This window comes from Bos indicus, chromosome 13 (assembly GCF_029378745.1).
Source record: "Bos indicus isolate NIAB-ARS_2022 breed Sahiwal x Tharparkar chromosome 13, NIAB-ARS_B.indTharparkar_mat_pri_1.0, whole genome shotgun sequence".
NCBI classification, from domain to species: Eukaryota; Metazoa; Chordata; class Mammalia; order Artiodactyla; family Bovidae; genus Bos; species Bos indicus.
In genome coordinates, this window is record NC_091772.1 from 77,763,041 (window position 1) to 77,778,681 (window position 15,641).

At 45.4% G+C, this 15,641-nt stretch overlaps 1 protein-coding gene across 2 annotated transcripts in view; it reads right to left on the bottom strand.

Annotated features, from left to right (window-relative positions):
• Positions 1 to 15,641, bottom strand: part of B4GALT5 (beta-1,4-galactosyltransferase 5) — a 100,264-nt gene that overhangs the window by 12,399 nt on the left and 72,224 nt on the right. For both annotated transcript variants that reach the window (XM_070801863.1, XM_070801862.1), the window contains exon 2: positions 10,289 to 10,423. In XM_070801863.1, coding sequence (XP_070657964.1) covers positions 10,289 to 10,423 — 135 coding nt within the window. The remainder of the gene's footprint in view (positions 1 to 10,288; positions 10,424 to 15,641) is intronic.

Here is a 15,641-nt window from a genome sequence, read left to right on the forward strand (position 1 = left end):
GTGCTGCACTCAATATGCCAGCAAATTTGGAAAACTCAGCAGTGGCCACAGGACTGGAAAAGGTCAGTGTTCATTCCAATCTCAAAGAAAGGCAATGCCAAAGAATGCTCAAATTACTGCACAATTGCACTCATCTCACACGCTAGTAAAGTAATGCTCAAAATTCTCCAAGCCAGGCTTCAGCAATATGTGAACCGTGAACTTCCTGATGTTCAAGCTGGTTTTAGAAAAGGCAGAGGAACCAGAGATCAAATTGCCAACATCTGCTGAATCATCAAAAAAGCAAGAAAGTTCCAGAAAAACATCTATTTCTACTTTATTGACTATGCCAAAGCCTTTGACTGTGTGGATCACAATAAACTGTGGAAAATTCTGAAAGAGATGGGAATACCAGACCACCTGATCTGCCTCTTGAGAAATTTGTATGCAGGTCAGGAAGCAACAGTTAGAACTGGACAGGGAACAACAGACTGGTTCCAAATAGGAAAAGGAGTTCGTCAAGGCTGTATATTGTCACCCTGTTTATTTAACTTATAATGCAGAGTACATCATGAGAAATGCTGGGCTGGAAGAAACACAAGCTGGAATCTAAGATTGCCAGGAGAAACATCAATAACCTCATATATGCAGATGACACCACCCTTATGGCAGAAAGTGAAGAGGAACTAAAAAGTCTCTTGATGAAAGTGAAAATGGAGAGTGAAAAAGTTGGCTTAAAGCTCAACATTCAGAAAACAAAGATCATGGCATCTGGTCCCACCACTTCATGGGAAATAGATGGGGAAACAGTGTCAGACTTTATTTTTCTGGGCTCCAAAATCACTGAAGATGGTGACTGCAGCCATGAAATTAAAAGACACTTACTCCTTGGAAGGAAAGTTATGACCAACCTAGATAGCATATTGAAAAGCAGAGATATTACTTTGCCAACAAAGGTTCGTCTAGTCAAGGCTATGGTTTTTCCTGTGGTCATGTATGGATGTGAGAGTTGGACTGTGAAGAAGGCTGAGTGCCGAAGAATTGATGCTTTTGAACTGTGGTGTTGGAGAAGACTCTTGAGAGTCCCTTGGACTGCAAGGAGATGCAACCAGTCCATTCTGAAGGAGATCAGCCCTGGGTTTTCTTTGGAAGGAATGATGCTAAAGCTGAAACTCCAGTACTTTGGCCACCTCATGCAAAGAGTTGATTCATTGGAAAAGACCCTGATGCTGGGAGGGATTGGGGGCAGGAGGAGAAGGGGACAACAGAGGATGAGATGGCTGGATGGCATCACCGACTCGATGGACGTGAGTCTGGGTGAACTCCGGGAGTTGGTGATGGACAGGGAGGCCTGGCGTGCTGCAATTCATGGGGTCGAAAAGAGTCGGACATGACTGAGCGACTCATCTGATATATATATATATATATATATATTTATTTATTTATTTATTCTATGTCTCTATTTCTGCTTTGCAAATAAGATGATCAGTACCATTCTTTTCTAGATTCCACATATATGTGTTCATAACGTACGATACTTGTTTATTTTCTGCCTGACTTCACTTTGTATGACAGTCTCTAGGTCTATCCACATCTCTACAAATGGCACAGTTCTGTTCTTTTTTACGGTATACAGTTGATCTCGATGCTTTGTTTTTAGGTCTGTTAACTTCTCACTATGGGGGATGAAGATTTCGTACCCTTCCTCCCCTGCCGCCACCACACACATGCCCTTCCTATCCTCCAGTAACCCTGCAGTCAGACATGCTGATTGTGGTTAGGACAATCTTCAGTATTTCTATTATGATGATTCAATACGCATTCTCTGTTGCTGAGAAATGTGGAAAGGATGATTACATTTCCTTTCCTGCAGTTCCCCCCCCCCTCCCTCCCGGACTGTCTTGTTTTCCTGTTTGCTCTGTTTTACGTGGAATGATGACAGTGGGTGTCTTGCCCTTCGCCACTTCACTTCCCCTCAAGACACAGGCATCGGGTCTTCCTCTTGCTATGAAGGTCCAGCGCCTCCCAACCCACTCCAACGTGGACGGGTGTTCCTGGGAGCGTGATTCACTCGGGCTACTCTGGGATCTCCCTTCATCAGTGGCCAGGGGAGTCCATTCATCTCCCTAGAGTGTCGAACCTCAGTTTTCCTAACTTCAACTTCTTTGTTTTCACTTGGTAAAGCACAGTCTTCCAGTGGCTTCCTAAAAGCGGGGAAACAGAAGTGATTTTGAAACCTTGGATATCTGATTATTTTTATTCTTCCTCACTTGATACATGGGTTTTACAGAATTCTAGGCTGGAGATAAATTTTCCTTTGGAATTGTAAAGGTGCTGTTCCACTTCCTTCTACAGTCCCCTGGGCCTGTAAGTCCAAAGTCATTCCAATTCCCATTCTTTGTAAAAGGTAACAGTAATTTCTTTCTGGAAGCGTGAAGAACTTTCTCTTTGTTCAGGAAATTTGATATTGGTGTGCCTGCCCCACTGCGTTGGCAATGTAGTGGCCTCTGAAGTCTGGGGATTCAAGTCCTGTGCAAGAATTTTTCGGAGGTATCACTGTGGTGACGATTTCCTGCCTTCTGTACTCTGGGCTCCCTTTCTAGAAACAGAAATATGACTTAGATGTTGGGCCTCCTGGCCCTATAATTTTCTCATCTTTTCTACCTGACTTTCTATCCTGCCATTTTTCTGCTCTACCTTCAGAGAGATTTCCTCAATTTTATCTAGTCCTTTTAATTATCATTTCCTGCTTTTTTTTTTATTTCTAAGTGTCCTTTTAATTTTCCGAAGGTACATCTTTTTCTATATCTTGTTCCATGTTTACAATCCTTTTCCTCTGACCCTTGAGAACATGTGTGCTGGTTAAGTTTTCTCCTCCCAGCAAATTGTTTCTTCCAATTTGTTACTTGTTTTGATCGCCAGCACAGTGACGCTTGGCCATCTGCTAACATTTAAGAGTGGGGCTCGGAATCAGCTAACTGGAAGCGTCTGGATGGAGGTTCTTCTTTGGAGGGTGTTCTGGTCAGAGGTTTGGATGGGAAACCTCCAGGGTCAGTATCTTTGGATCTTTCTTCTTGGTCCGGTCAGGTTTCCCAGAGAAGTCATTCTAATCTCCTGCCAGAATGGTACAGTCTTTGTTACAAGCATCCTGAAACAGGAGGAGGAAAAGCTGGGGGCACCCTGAAAAAAGCCAGGTGCCCCAGCTGACAGGCCCTCTGTTTTATGATCTCTGGCTGGGGGTTATCAAGTCTCCAGTACTTTGCCAGGCTGGGGGATAGAATATCGGGCTGCTTTTTAAACAGCTTTCAACCCATCTTTAACTTAGTTGCCACCTTTATTTTTATCTCCAGAAATACCTGATATTCTAACTTCTGAGCTTCTGAGCGATTCTGCGGTATCAACTATGGGGTGGTTGGCTTTCCTTGTTGCACATTAGCAGTGAGTTTTCTCAGGTCTGTTAAGCCCTTTATCACTGGTCCATCTGCTTTCCAACTTCCATCATTTTTTGAGGTGGTCTCCTTTCTTGCGCTTCTCATTTTTAAGGGTTTACAGCACTAAACACACATACATACACACAATATCTACTGTTATTTCAGTGATGTCTTTATTGCAAATGCCTTTTTTCTAGAGGGAGGTATGAAGGGGGTCCTCCAATCTCTTATCTTTTTACAGATAAGGAAAGTGAGGCACTGTATACAGAACTCCTATGAGGAGACGTGCCTGGTGCGAGTCTGAGACCTGATTAAACTATGGGTTGATGACCTTGACATTTGTCCCTATTGTTTAGTTGCTCGCTGTGTCTGACAATTTTGTGACCCCTGTGGACTGTAGCCCACCAGGCCCCTCTGTTCATAGGGTTTCCCAGGCAAGAATACTGGAGTGCGTTGCCATTTCCTTCTCCAGGAGATCTTCCCAACCCAGGGACTGAACTTGCACCTTCTACATTCTTTACCAGTGAGCCACCAGGCAAGTCCCATCTCAGAAGATGAGAGGCCCCAAAATACGTGGTGGTTAGTTTTTACGGGCTTGGTATTTCATGGGCTAATGAATGGGAGGATTATTGCAACTATTTTCGGGAAGGGGTGGAGATTTTCAGGAACTGGGTCACTGCCCACTTTTTGACCTTTTATGCTCAGCCCCAGAACTGTCATGGTACCCATGGTTTGTCATTCAGCTTGCTGATGAGTTACAATGAACCACACTGAGGCTCAAAGTCTAGCGCAAGTCGACTCATCCACCGTCTTGGATCCAGTTGGTTCTAACCAGTTTATGTCGTATTCAACAGCTATGTCATTCTTTTAAAGGCTGTGCCCTGCCCCCTTCCCTCCTGTTTCATCAGCAGCAAGCAGGAAACAAAAGACCACTTATTTTTTTTCTTCCAGCTACTAAATTAATAATGTCATTGTTAAGAAAGCCTCAAATATACAAGTCCTGATTGGAAGTCCATAACCTTGCCCTACACCTTGGAGAACCCCCACCCCACCAACCCTAATTCCATCAATTCTAATTTTCAATTCTTTACGTAAAAATTTAAACAAAATCTACCTTCCCACTAGCAGTAGAAGCCTTTTAAAGTGGAAGAGGCAGAGAAAATTAATTGCTCATGACATGGCAAAGAATCAGACATGACTGAAGCCACTTCACACGCACGCACGCACGCACGCCATGGTAAAAACTGTGTCTGCTTACTGTGGGGCCCTAGTTCTCTTCCTCCAGCTGCCTGGAAATGGGAGGACTATATTGCCTACTCTCCTCAGGGGTTCCAAACACCAATTTCTTGGTCTTCTAAAGTACAACCCAACTGAATGAGGGAATCGTTGAGAGAAAAAGCCAGCCTGCTGAATTTCTATGACCATGATTTTACTTTTTAATTTAAATCTAAACCATATTGAACCAAAACATGTTCTTCAAGCAAGGGAGGTAGGCACCAAAGAAGGCAACTGTTTTTATAACAGAGGACATGCTTCCTACCTGTAGATTCAAACAGCCTACTTGGTCAACTCTGCTTTACATCAGTGGTTTGGCAGTCCTGGCTGAATATTAGAATCATCTAGGAAGCTTTTTACCCACTCCAGTACTCTTGCCTGGAAAATCCCATGGATGGAGGAGCCTGGTAGGCTGCAGTCCATGGGGTCACTAAGAGTCGGGCACGACTGAGCGACTTTACTTTCACTTTTCACTTTCATGCATTGGAGAAGGAAATGGCAACCCACTCCAGTGTTCTTGCCTGGAGAATCCCAGGGACAGAGGAGCCTAGTGGGCTGCCGTCTATGGGGTCGCACAGAGTCGGACTTGACTGAAGTGACTTAGCAGCTTAGCAGCAGGAAGCTTCTTAAATATCCTTGTGCCCAGGCTATACCCTAGACTTATTAAATAAGAACCTCTGGGCGTGAGGTGCAGACATCGGTATTTTGTAAAGCCCCCAGGGAAGTCCAATATGCACTCAGGTTTATGTGGCTACCCCAATATGTGGGGGTGCTAAAATTCTGCTTTCTCCCTCAAACTACCAAATCCAGCTGAGTGGGGACTTCACAGTGCTGACCAACAGATCCAGGAGGAATCACTACTTTCTCTTCCCATTTGCGAAAAGGCCAAGCACCTGCCTCTCTGTTTGAAAAAAGTGTGTGTGGGGGGGGGCGAAATATACATACACACACACTTAGAAATATGTCATCAGGACATCTTTAAAAGTACTTGTAATATACAAAGAATCTGCATTCTTTGGGATTTAGCCCACTTAAGAATGACTACCTGCTGGGACAGGAGACATTATGACTATGGATTGACCACCCAAAACCAGAGACAAAGAAGTTAAGAACATCCACCTCCTTGAATACAGTACAAAACATCCTGGCAATGACTTTATCTGTCTACAACAACAGACCTGTTTTGAAGGATGTGGGCAAGAGGACGTTTTTCTGAGTATGTAACCACAAGGGGACTCAGGTCATCAGTGTGGGGACTCAGGTCATCAGTGTGGGGAGGTTGGTGTGTATGTGCTCGTGTATACAAAGGGAAGAACTGTCTCTCTGGGTAGAATGGTGCTTGGGAATTTGTATTTAAGAATGAGAAATGCCAGGCCACCCCACCACTCACCTCAAACACATGAGTAAAGTGGCTAGCCTGGATGAACCCAGAGAATTCTCTCCTGATGCCAACAGTCTCCTGAGCATCTCTCTCAACCACCCAGAGCAAACCGTGCCGGACTCGCAGTCTCACATACCCATGGCTTTCGGTGACAAGAAGCTTCTCCACGTCATTCCGTGCATACGCAGTCGTTTTAGTCACGCCCCATCTTCTGCGACCCCATAGACTCCAGCCCACCAGGCTCCTCTGTCTGTGGAATTCTCCAGGCAAGAATACTGGGGCAGTGGCCACTCCCACCTCTAGGGGATCTTCCCGACCCAGGGATAGAATCCGGGTCTCCTGCATTGCAGGTGGGTTCTTTACCCACTGAGCCACCAGGGAAGCCCTATTTCAGGCTATTTCCAGGTCACGGTCCTGATCTCTTAAGGTATGTTCTTTTTTGGCAGCAGCCTTGTTTGCTTTCAAGGGTGAAGAAAGCTGGCATTACTTCAACGATACACTAAGCTTTTCAGCCACACTTGGCCTCCTGAAGACCTCTGAACGTGGATGTGTTCAACAGCACTTTTTTCGGGGTGGGTCAACACAGTTCACAACTATCTCAGCCAGGCCACTCTCACCAAGCCCCTGGCGAGAGTGGCTGGGTCAGCAGTGATGGTCATCTGGCTATCTCAGCAGCTTTAGGTCCCAAACGCTCTCTCTGACTGTGCTAGGCAGAAAACGACTTTGAAATGAATTTTAAAAAAGAGTTGGTTTTTACTGGATAAGCTGCAATGAAATGATGTTTCCTCTTCAACATTTAGTCACCAAGGATGTGCCAATAACGCAGAGGCCAATCAAGATGGTAATCTCAGATCTAGGTTACAACATTTAAAGGTGGGTTTCCTTGTTAAATCTATCCACTCGTGCACTCAAAAATCATTTACTCTGTGCCTCCTGTGTGTGAGGCAGGGTACCAGGCACAGGGGGCACAGAGACGACACAGGCAAGGAGGGCGCTGCTGGGGTTCAGAGGTCAGTGAGTCCCAACCCCGCCATGGCGCGGAGTCCTAAAACTCGTGTGCTCTGACCCCTTTGCCCCTAAAACGGGGACACAGCAGTTATCTTCCTGAGCTCTCGTGAGGAGGCCATGAGATAATGCAAACAAAGTGTGAACCCCATCATAATCAGGTCCCAACGACAAAGACTTACAATTTACGAGGAAAAGAGACACGTTAAACTCAAAATGGATGCTTACCTAGTCTGACCCAAGTGATGCCGGGAACAGTGATTTTAGCAGATGGTTCTTTAGAAGGAATGATGCTGAAGCTGAAGCTCCAGAACTTTGGCCACCTCATGTGAAGAGCTGACTCACTGGAAAAGACCCTGATGCTGGGAGGGATTGGGGGCGGGAGGAGAAGGGGACGACAGAGGATGAGATGGCTGGATGGCATCACTGACTCGATGGACATGAGTTTGAGTGAACTCCGGGAGTTGGTGATGGACAGGGAGGCCTGGTGTGCTGCGATTCATGGGGTCGCAAAGAGTCGGACACGACTGAGCGACTGAACTGAACTGAATTTGAAGATAAACACGTGCAAGTTCAAATAATAATGGGTCCCTGGATAAGCTTTCCAAGAGGCTAACTCACTCTCTGCTCAGCTTCTAGGGTGACAAGCCCTCAGGGAATTAACATGAGCTTGTGTTGCAAGACCGGCAGTGGCGGGGGGACAGAGACCTGCTCCACGCCCTCTAACTTTGAGAGAAAGCAGACCAGCTCGTCAATGGCCCAGCGAGAAGCCCCAGCACGCTCTGCCCTTGGAGAGGCCTGAATACTCGGACAGAGTAAAGGTCAGGATACCATACTCGCTTCGTTATCCAGAGTGACATGGGGAAAGAGCTCTGAATGGCTTCATTCTTCAGTCAAGAGAGTCATCACACAACCAGAAGCAGGTTTGGGGCGGGATTTAGGGACAGTCACGTGACCAAACCACACCAACACCCCCAAGATTACGTGTACATGGGAAAAATGGAAGTAAAATCCTGCCTACCCAAGGGAACCATACGCAAATCAAGCGAGACGATGAGTGTGGGATCTTTTTCACACTGAGTGCCACAAACGATGAACCGTGCTCAGCTTTTCCCTTGACTTCAGGAGCTACAGTGACTCCTCTTCTAGGCACGGGGCAGGCCTCAGGCCATTCGTCCTGAGGCCATAACGTGGCTGGAAAGTTCTGAAAAGTTGACGGCCTGCTCTTTGCAAACTTTTAAGAAGAAAGAAGGGCTTCCCAGGTGGTGGTTAGTGGTAAAGAACCCACCTGCCAGCGTAGGAGACCTAAGAACCACAGGTTGGATCCCTGGGTTGGGAAGACCCCCTGAAGGAGGGCATGGCAACCCACTCCAGTATCCTTGCCTGGAGAATCCCCATGGGCAGAGGAGCCTGATGGGCTAGAGTCCGTGGGGTTGCAAAGAGTCGGACATCTCTAAAGCGACTTTCAGCATGCACGCCAGAAGAAAGGAAGTATCGAAGCTTATCAGTTTACTAATCTGTGGTGCTTGGTCACTGCTAAACCGGCCAGCAGGGCAGACTGATACATTAGGACGTGGTCAGTTCTCAGGACTGAACTTCCCTTTCAGAGGCAGTGCTTCCTCTTGAGATCCCAACACCACAGAATTCTCATTTGCAACATTTGCAAAGCAATTACACATTCTTCAGTGAGTTCCGGATAATCTTAGAACTTACTAGAGAGGAACAAAGGGTTGAGTTGGAGCAAAGTGTTTTGAAAAATGTATGTGTTTTATAATTCTAGGCTTGAGTGAGATCAGTAAGAAGCCGCAGGGAAAGCACATTAGTCCTCAGTTAAAGAAATAAGAGGTAAATCATGAATTCGAAGTAAACTGAAATTTCAAAATCCATTTTCTAAATAAAAACCATCCCTGGCTGGAGATTGGAGATGCTTCACGAAGACCCATTTAACCATCTGGAAATACTTCCTCTGTTCAATTTTTGGAAGAGTTAAAAAGACATAAAAAAAGACAGCTTTCTCTCAAAAAGAACTTGCTATGTATAGTCTTTTGTAAAAAATAGCTAAAGTCAAACCTACAATTCAGGTTCAAGTTCTAACAATATAATGTTAGGCAAGCCATCTAACCTTGGTGTTCTTTTTCTCTCGTTACATAATTAGCACTTAAAAGATAATAAAAGCTACAGGTCCAAGTTCCAAAAACTGAGGCGGAAATGTTCAGTCTGGGGTCTGTCACTGCTGCTAAGCTGAACAATCTGGAAAGCCTTCTTCAAAGCTAAATGAGTCTGACCACCAAACACGGGCATGCAACTGGCATTCAACCACCAGGTGAAAATTACACCTGACCAAGGAAGGCAAACTAGGTGATCCATTCAATTTCTCTTCCTGAAGTCACTTTTATAATTTGTGGAACCTGTCCCAGACTGCCTGATGATTACGAAATGGAAGTTTGTTAAGTTTCAACTAAAGCATTTAGACACAACAAGGTGAACCGGGCCTACTGGGCTGGCCAAGTTCGAGGAGCATCTGAAGGAAGGGACGAGATGGTGCAATTCTTCCTGTGTGGCCGCCAGGACCAGACTAGCTGTGAAAGCACCGTGGGCACACCAGCACCACATGGAGCGCGAAAACAAAACCAACGAACCCCACAGCGCTAACCCGTAAAATAACTGCAGGTCAAGTCCAACCAACAAACCCCGCAGCGCTAACCCGTAAGATAACTGCAGGTCAAGTCCAACCAACGAACCCCACAACGCTAACCCGTAAGATAACTGCAGGTTAAGTCCAACCAACGAACCCCACGATGCTAACCCATAAAATATGTGCAGGTCAAGTCCAACCAACCTATTTTTCCTCACAGGCTGTATGGATATATTTTTTGAAATCAAATTATTTTCTAAATATTTTTGGTGCTCCTGCCTTTCTGGTGCCCTAAAGATACATGCTTAATCTGCCTACTTAGGGCAACTACACAAAAAGGGGGCTCTTGAAAGATACTCTTCACGAAGTGAAAGTGGAGTCAACCGGTCACCCTTAACATACTGTCCACAGAACAAACAAGGACTCCTTTGGCAAGAGCTTCTTTTGATGATAACCTAAGACTCAGTCAAACCTTCCCCTCCTCCACAATGCACGTTTTTTCCATCGAAGAGAATTATTTGACACACATGTCCCTCTTCTGGGAGGAGACATTCTGAGCAGACCCCCTTTACTGAAACACACCTGAGTCATTCACACTGCTGTTCCTCTTGGCGTAGGCGCTCCGGACCACCTGCTCGTACACCTGCGCGCCAATGGTCCGCATGTTGTCCCGGATGAGGATGCCTTGGGCCTGCATCATGAAGAGGTAGGTGTTCACTGTGGAAACAGAAGGGGACAGAAAGGGGGTTAATTCAGAAGCAGTCAGTAACAGAAAACACACCAAAAAACTGCATTACTCTGAGTTTCTTTCCTTTTCCCCCTTTTCTTTCTGAAACGTCTTTAGGCGCTAAGGTTCTACAAGGCCATAACTTCTCTTTTCCATACTGGGTTCTAAGTTTTCAGGGCACTGATCTTCCTTGGGTAGCTAGTAGGACTTAGGGGAATATCTATCCATATTCGACAGCTTTAAAAAATTATATTCTACCTGAACTTCAAATACCCAAGCAGTGTTCTAGCCCTGATATGATCAGAAAGACCTTTTGGATCAATTAAAACATTCTGAAAAAGATCTCTGCTCTTTTTAAATTCACATTCTCAGACTCACTGGTTATCCTCAGAGAAAGGAAACCACCAACTGCCCTGCCTTCTGGAATCACTTAGATGTAGGTCTGGTCCTGGCTATCTTTTAAAAGCAGTGATGAAGGCTCCAGCTACTTTTTTTTTTTTTTTTTTTTGCACTATTTGGAGAGAGAGAAGATAATGAAAGAATGCTAGCAAATGCTAGCAGTCCTCACTATCCATCCGCCTCAGCCCCAAAGTTCACAGCAATGGAAAAGGAGCAAGTGGCTTGATCTGGGTGTCAATTAAAACAGATTTCCTTCATGATACATAAAAACATCCAACCATCATGTTGTGCATCTGAAACTAAAAGAATGTTATATGCAAGTTACAGCTCAATAAAAACAAGGCGAAACAAACAAAAACATATACTCAACAGATTAACTGCCCAATCACCATCATCTTTGGAAAGCAACCTCCCCTCGGGTTTTCCTGAAGTCTCTCTACAGCATGAAATTAGCCCATCTCTAGTATAATTCCTGCACTCTGTCTGCAATCTCAAATGCTATGTATTTGAAAGAAACTGTAAGGTTTATAAACATAGCTTCTTCACCAACCATTCTAATTTATTCACGTTTCCCTCACCAGTCACTGTGAAAGGGGCTGAGGGGACGGCATGTTTCTAAGTCTGGACTCTGGCGTGTGCTAGGGCTCGTCTGAACACTTGGCTGACCTCCAACCAGGCTCCAGGCAGGTACGCAACAGACAGCCCCGGCCTCTCCTCCAGACTCAATCCACACGGCCTCAGGCGGTCCTGGCTCTTCAGCAAGACATGTTTTGTGGACACTGTCTCATTATTATCACAGCGTCCTGCACATAATGGGCAGTAAATAAGGACTAAGTGGATGAAGCTTAGAAGTCAATTTATTTCCAGCTACGTGGTCGGTGCTTGTGCTGGCGATGGGGGGCGGGGACGGACAAGTCATCCGGCACAACGCTGGATGTGGAAAGCCCCAGGCGGCCCACAGTAACCGGGATCTAAAAGCTTTTGATCTTCTCTAAGGTAAACCCAGAGCCGTCGAATAATTAACAAGAGAAGTCAATGTTCAGAAATGAGGGAGCAGTTTCACATGAGGCCTGGCAGTGACCGGAAGACAAGGGCATGCTTAACTCTTGGCGTGGCCAGAGAGATCAGACACAGTGTTAACTCTCTTGTAGCATAAAAAAGTTTCCCGGGTCGGGGCGGCAGGGGGTGGGAGAGTGGGGGGAGGAACAGCTTCAAATCCTCAAAGAAAGAACAATGCTGTGAAGCCTCAGCAAACAAAGAGCAGCACCTCACTTTCTATTTACCAGAGAGCAGCTTGCCTGGCCACAGTAGGCAGGCAGTTAAATCTAAGATTTAAACTTCATCCAGTATCGTATTTCTCATGTGGTTCTGCAGTAAATACATATTTTTTCATCACTTAGGCTATATATTATGTATATTATACATATTACACCAAATCTTCCTTCCATCCCCAGCATACTATTGAACCAGCTGTCTTCAATAATATAAAGACAAATATTTATTGAACACCTGTGTAAAGCTGTCAGGCACTGCAAAAAATACACACTACCTCTTTTCCCCCAAATTTCATCTTCTCTGAGCTTTTTATCCTCTCCACTGTAAAGAATACCATTGTTAGCCCTTCTTTAAAAAACTCTAAACCTATGACTGATCCATGTTGATGTATGGCAGAGAACAATACAATATAAAAATAAATAAATGAGGGGGGAAAAACAACAACTCCCTCCCTATCTAGTTCTGTTCGATTCCCCTAGGGCTGTTCTCAAACCTTTCCCTGCCTATCGCCTGGAGAGCCGGTTCCTACACCTCCCACCCACCCCCAGACCCTAATTCCCTAAGTCTGAGTGGCGCCCATGAACTTGCACTTGTAACAAGCTCACAGGTGACACCCATGTGGCTGGGCAGAGGAGCACGTTTCCAGAATCACCGCTCTAGGTAGGGAACTTCAGCTACATAATCAGTAATAGTGAGTAACACATATTGAGCACTTAAGTCTTTATCTCACTTAATCCTCATAACCTAAGAGGCAAGTAATACTATCCGACTCAGGGTTGACTTCTAGGCTTCAGTTTCTCCACCTTGCTTTTCCAAGGTCACTGAGGGATGGATCTGAACCAGGTCTAACTATGCTCTAACCGCTAAGCTTAAGAACTTGCTCATCCGTGTTCTAGCCACCTGTCCTTCAGAGATTTCACACCCACATGACTTAAACTATAGCTCTTAAGAAGATGGCAATCAAGTCTTTATCTCCTACACAAAGCTGCGGATCTTTCTTAATTACAGATATACCCACACAGCTCCTCCTCAAAAGCCTTCTGCATCTCTGGCCTTCGTGCCTGGGCTTCTGCTGATCCTCAATGCTTCTGCTCTCCCTGTGGCCGTGCAAATCTCATTAATCCTTCAAACCCCAGTGTAGCTACTTCTCCAGGCTTCCCCTTCTAGGATTTCTGTGGTATTCAAAAATGTGCCTTTTGTTTATATTTTGTCTTAGTTTGCTAACAACTGTCTCATGTGTTCATCTTGTCATTCAATTAACAAATTACACAAACCACATATTATTGATGCTTTTTGTAAACTCTCCACAGGAATTAGCAAAAGGCTGAAAAAAAAAAAGCCAGAGAAGCAAATTTTTGCCAAAGAAAATAATCACAGATTCATAGACTCAGGGTTGGATGGGATTTTAAAGAACACTTTTCAATACCTCCTCAGACACACCACCCAAAAACTGTGTCTTCTGAGAACGCAGTCAGTCTGTACATTAGAGCCATCTTCAGAAAAAACTCCACCTTGGGTTGGGTCCAAAATGTTTTCCAGCCGCTTTTAAGCACTGGTTCTCATCCTGCCCTCTGACGGAAGAGTCAAGTTCCTTTCCTACCCTTCAGATATCGGAAAACAGACACTGTCAACCAGGCTCACACCCACCCCGCCTAACCTGTAACTTCATGCTAAACAGCCCCGCTTCCTCTGTTAACCACCCTACCCGCTCTCTTCCTGGAATCACCATGACTTCACTCACTGTCCTGGGCTGCTCTGGATTTCAGCCCAGGGGTCCACACTTGACGAAGAGTGTGTGGCCCATGCCGACAGTGAGCCAGGTGCAGTCTGATGGGCCCAGAGCCATCTGTTACCAAAGCGCTGTCAACAATTCGAGCCCCCTCTTGGAGATGCAAATATGCAACAGCTCAGAGCCAAAGAAATCCTACGACAGAGATGCTGAATTACCTAATCCACCGTTGCCCAGGGCAGCTCCCTTGCCCTGTGATACATGCTAAAATAACATTTACTACAAATTCAGGCTTACTTGTAGCTTTTTTACACTTTCATGAGAAACGGTAATTACTGTCCTGCCCCCGCTTCTAGATTGAGGTATCTCCTGTGATCATAACTCAGCTGAGAGAAATAAGCCCCTTTCAGGTTTACATAATCGGAAATTTCCATCCAGGTGCCCATGGAGGCAGCCTTGGGCCACGGTTTTAACTGGAGAGCTTCCGGGAGCAGAGCAGTGGGCACCCTAATGGAAAGGCATCCTCTCCTCCCTCCATCAGAATTCCAGGCGGCCTCCACATCCTTAGGAGTCAGGGAACACCGTTCTCATTTGAACACACAGGTTAATAAATGACTCTGACTCATAAAAAATTCCTCACTAGATAATGAAATCTGACATTTCGGCTTAAAAGCAAAATAAATTGACACAATGAACCCAAGAGGAATTGACACAATTAGAGTCTATATACTGGAGTCTATATACTTAAAAAGCTCATAATTTTAACCTAAATGTGTATCGTTAATGTTCATTACATCTGGCTGGGTAAGGTAAACAGAATTAAGAAAGCCATCCCTTTTTCTTGACTACCCTTTAAAATCTGTGTCTTAACGCCAACACCCAACACGTGTGTGTGTGCACCCCCCATTCCTTTCCGGCTTTATTCTTTTATTTAACATATGACACCTTTTCTTAATCTGTCGTGTTATCTCCCTCTAGAATGTGAGCTCGGTGAGGGCAGGATCTATGCCGCTGGTGGCAGGAACAGTGTGTCTGGAACACAGAGGATGGAGAATAAGTACTTGAATACATGAATATCTAAGTTGGGACAACGAACAGTGGAGCCTTCTGAACTCAGCTGTGCATGGATATGGGATTTCAAGCTTTTCTCTTGTGATTAGCTCTCTACTCCACTATGAGAGGAACTTAAAATGTTTTGAGTTAACCAGCTTCATTACATGAACCTGGTCACGAAGAAAAGTTCAGCAATTCCTTTGTACCAACCGAGCAGAGCTGCCAAACAGATAACATTTTCCCTAAAAATGTTCTCTGGTACTCTCGCTCCTGGTAGCTCAGCTGGTAAAGAATCCGCCTAAAATGCAGGAGACCCCGCTTCAATTCCTGGGTCAGGAAGATCCCCTGGGGAAGGGATAGGCTACCCACCCCAGTATTCTTAGGCTTCTCTGGTGGCTCAGCTGGTAAAGAATCTACCTGCAATGTGGGAGACCTGGGTTCGATCCCTGGGTTGGGAAGATCCCCTGGAGAAGGGAACGGCTACCCACTCCAGTAATCTGGCCCCAGAATTTCAAGGACTGTATAGCCAAGAGTCGGACACAACTGAGAGACTTCACTTATGCTTGGTCCCCGCTAAGTTGCTTGGTTTTGTAATGCTCCTTAACACACTGCACTGCTGCTGCTGCTGCTAAGTCACTTCAGTCGTGTCCGACTCTGTGCAACCCCAGAGACGCCAGCCCACCAGGCTCCCCCATCCCTGGGATTCTCCAGGCAAGAACACTGGAGTGGGTTGCCATTTCCTTCTCCAATGC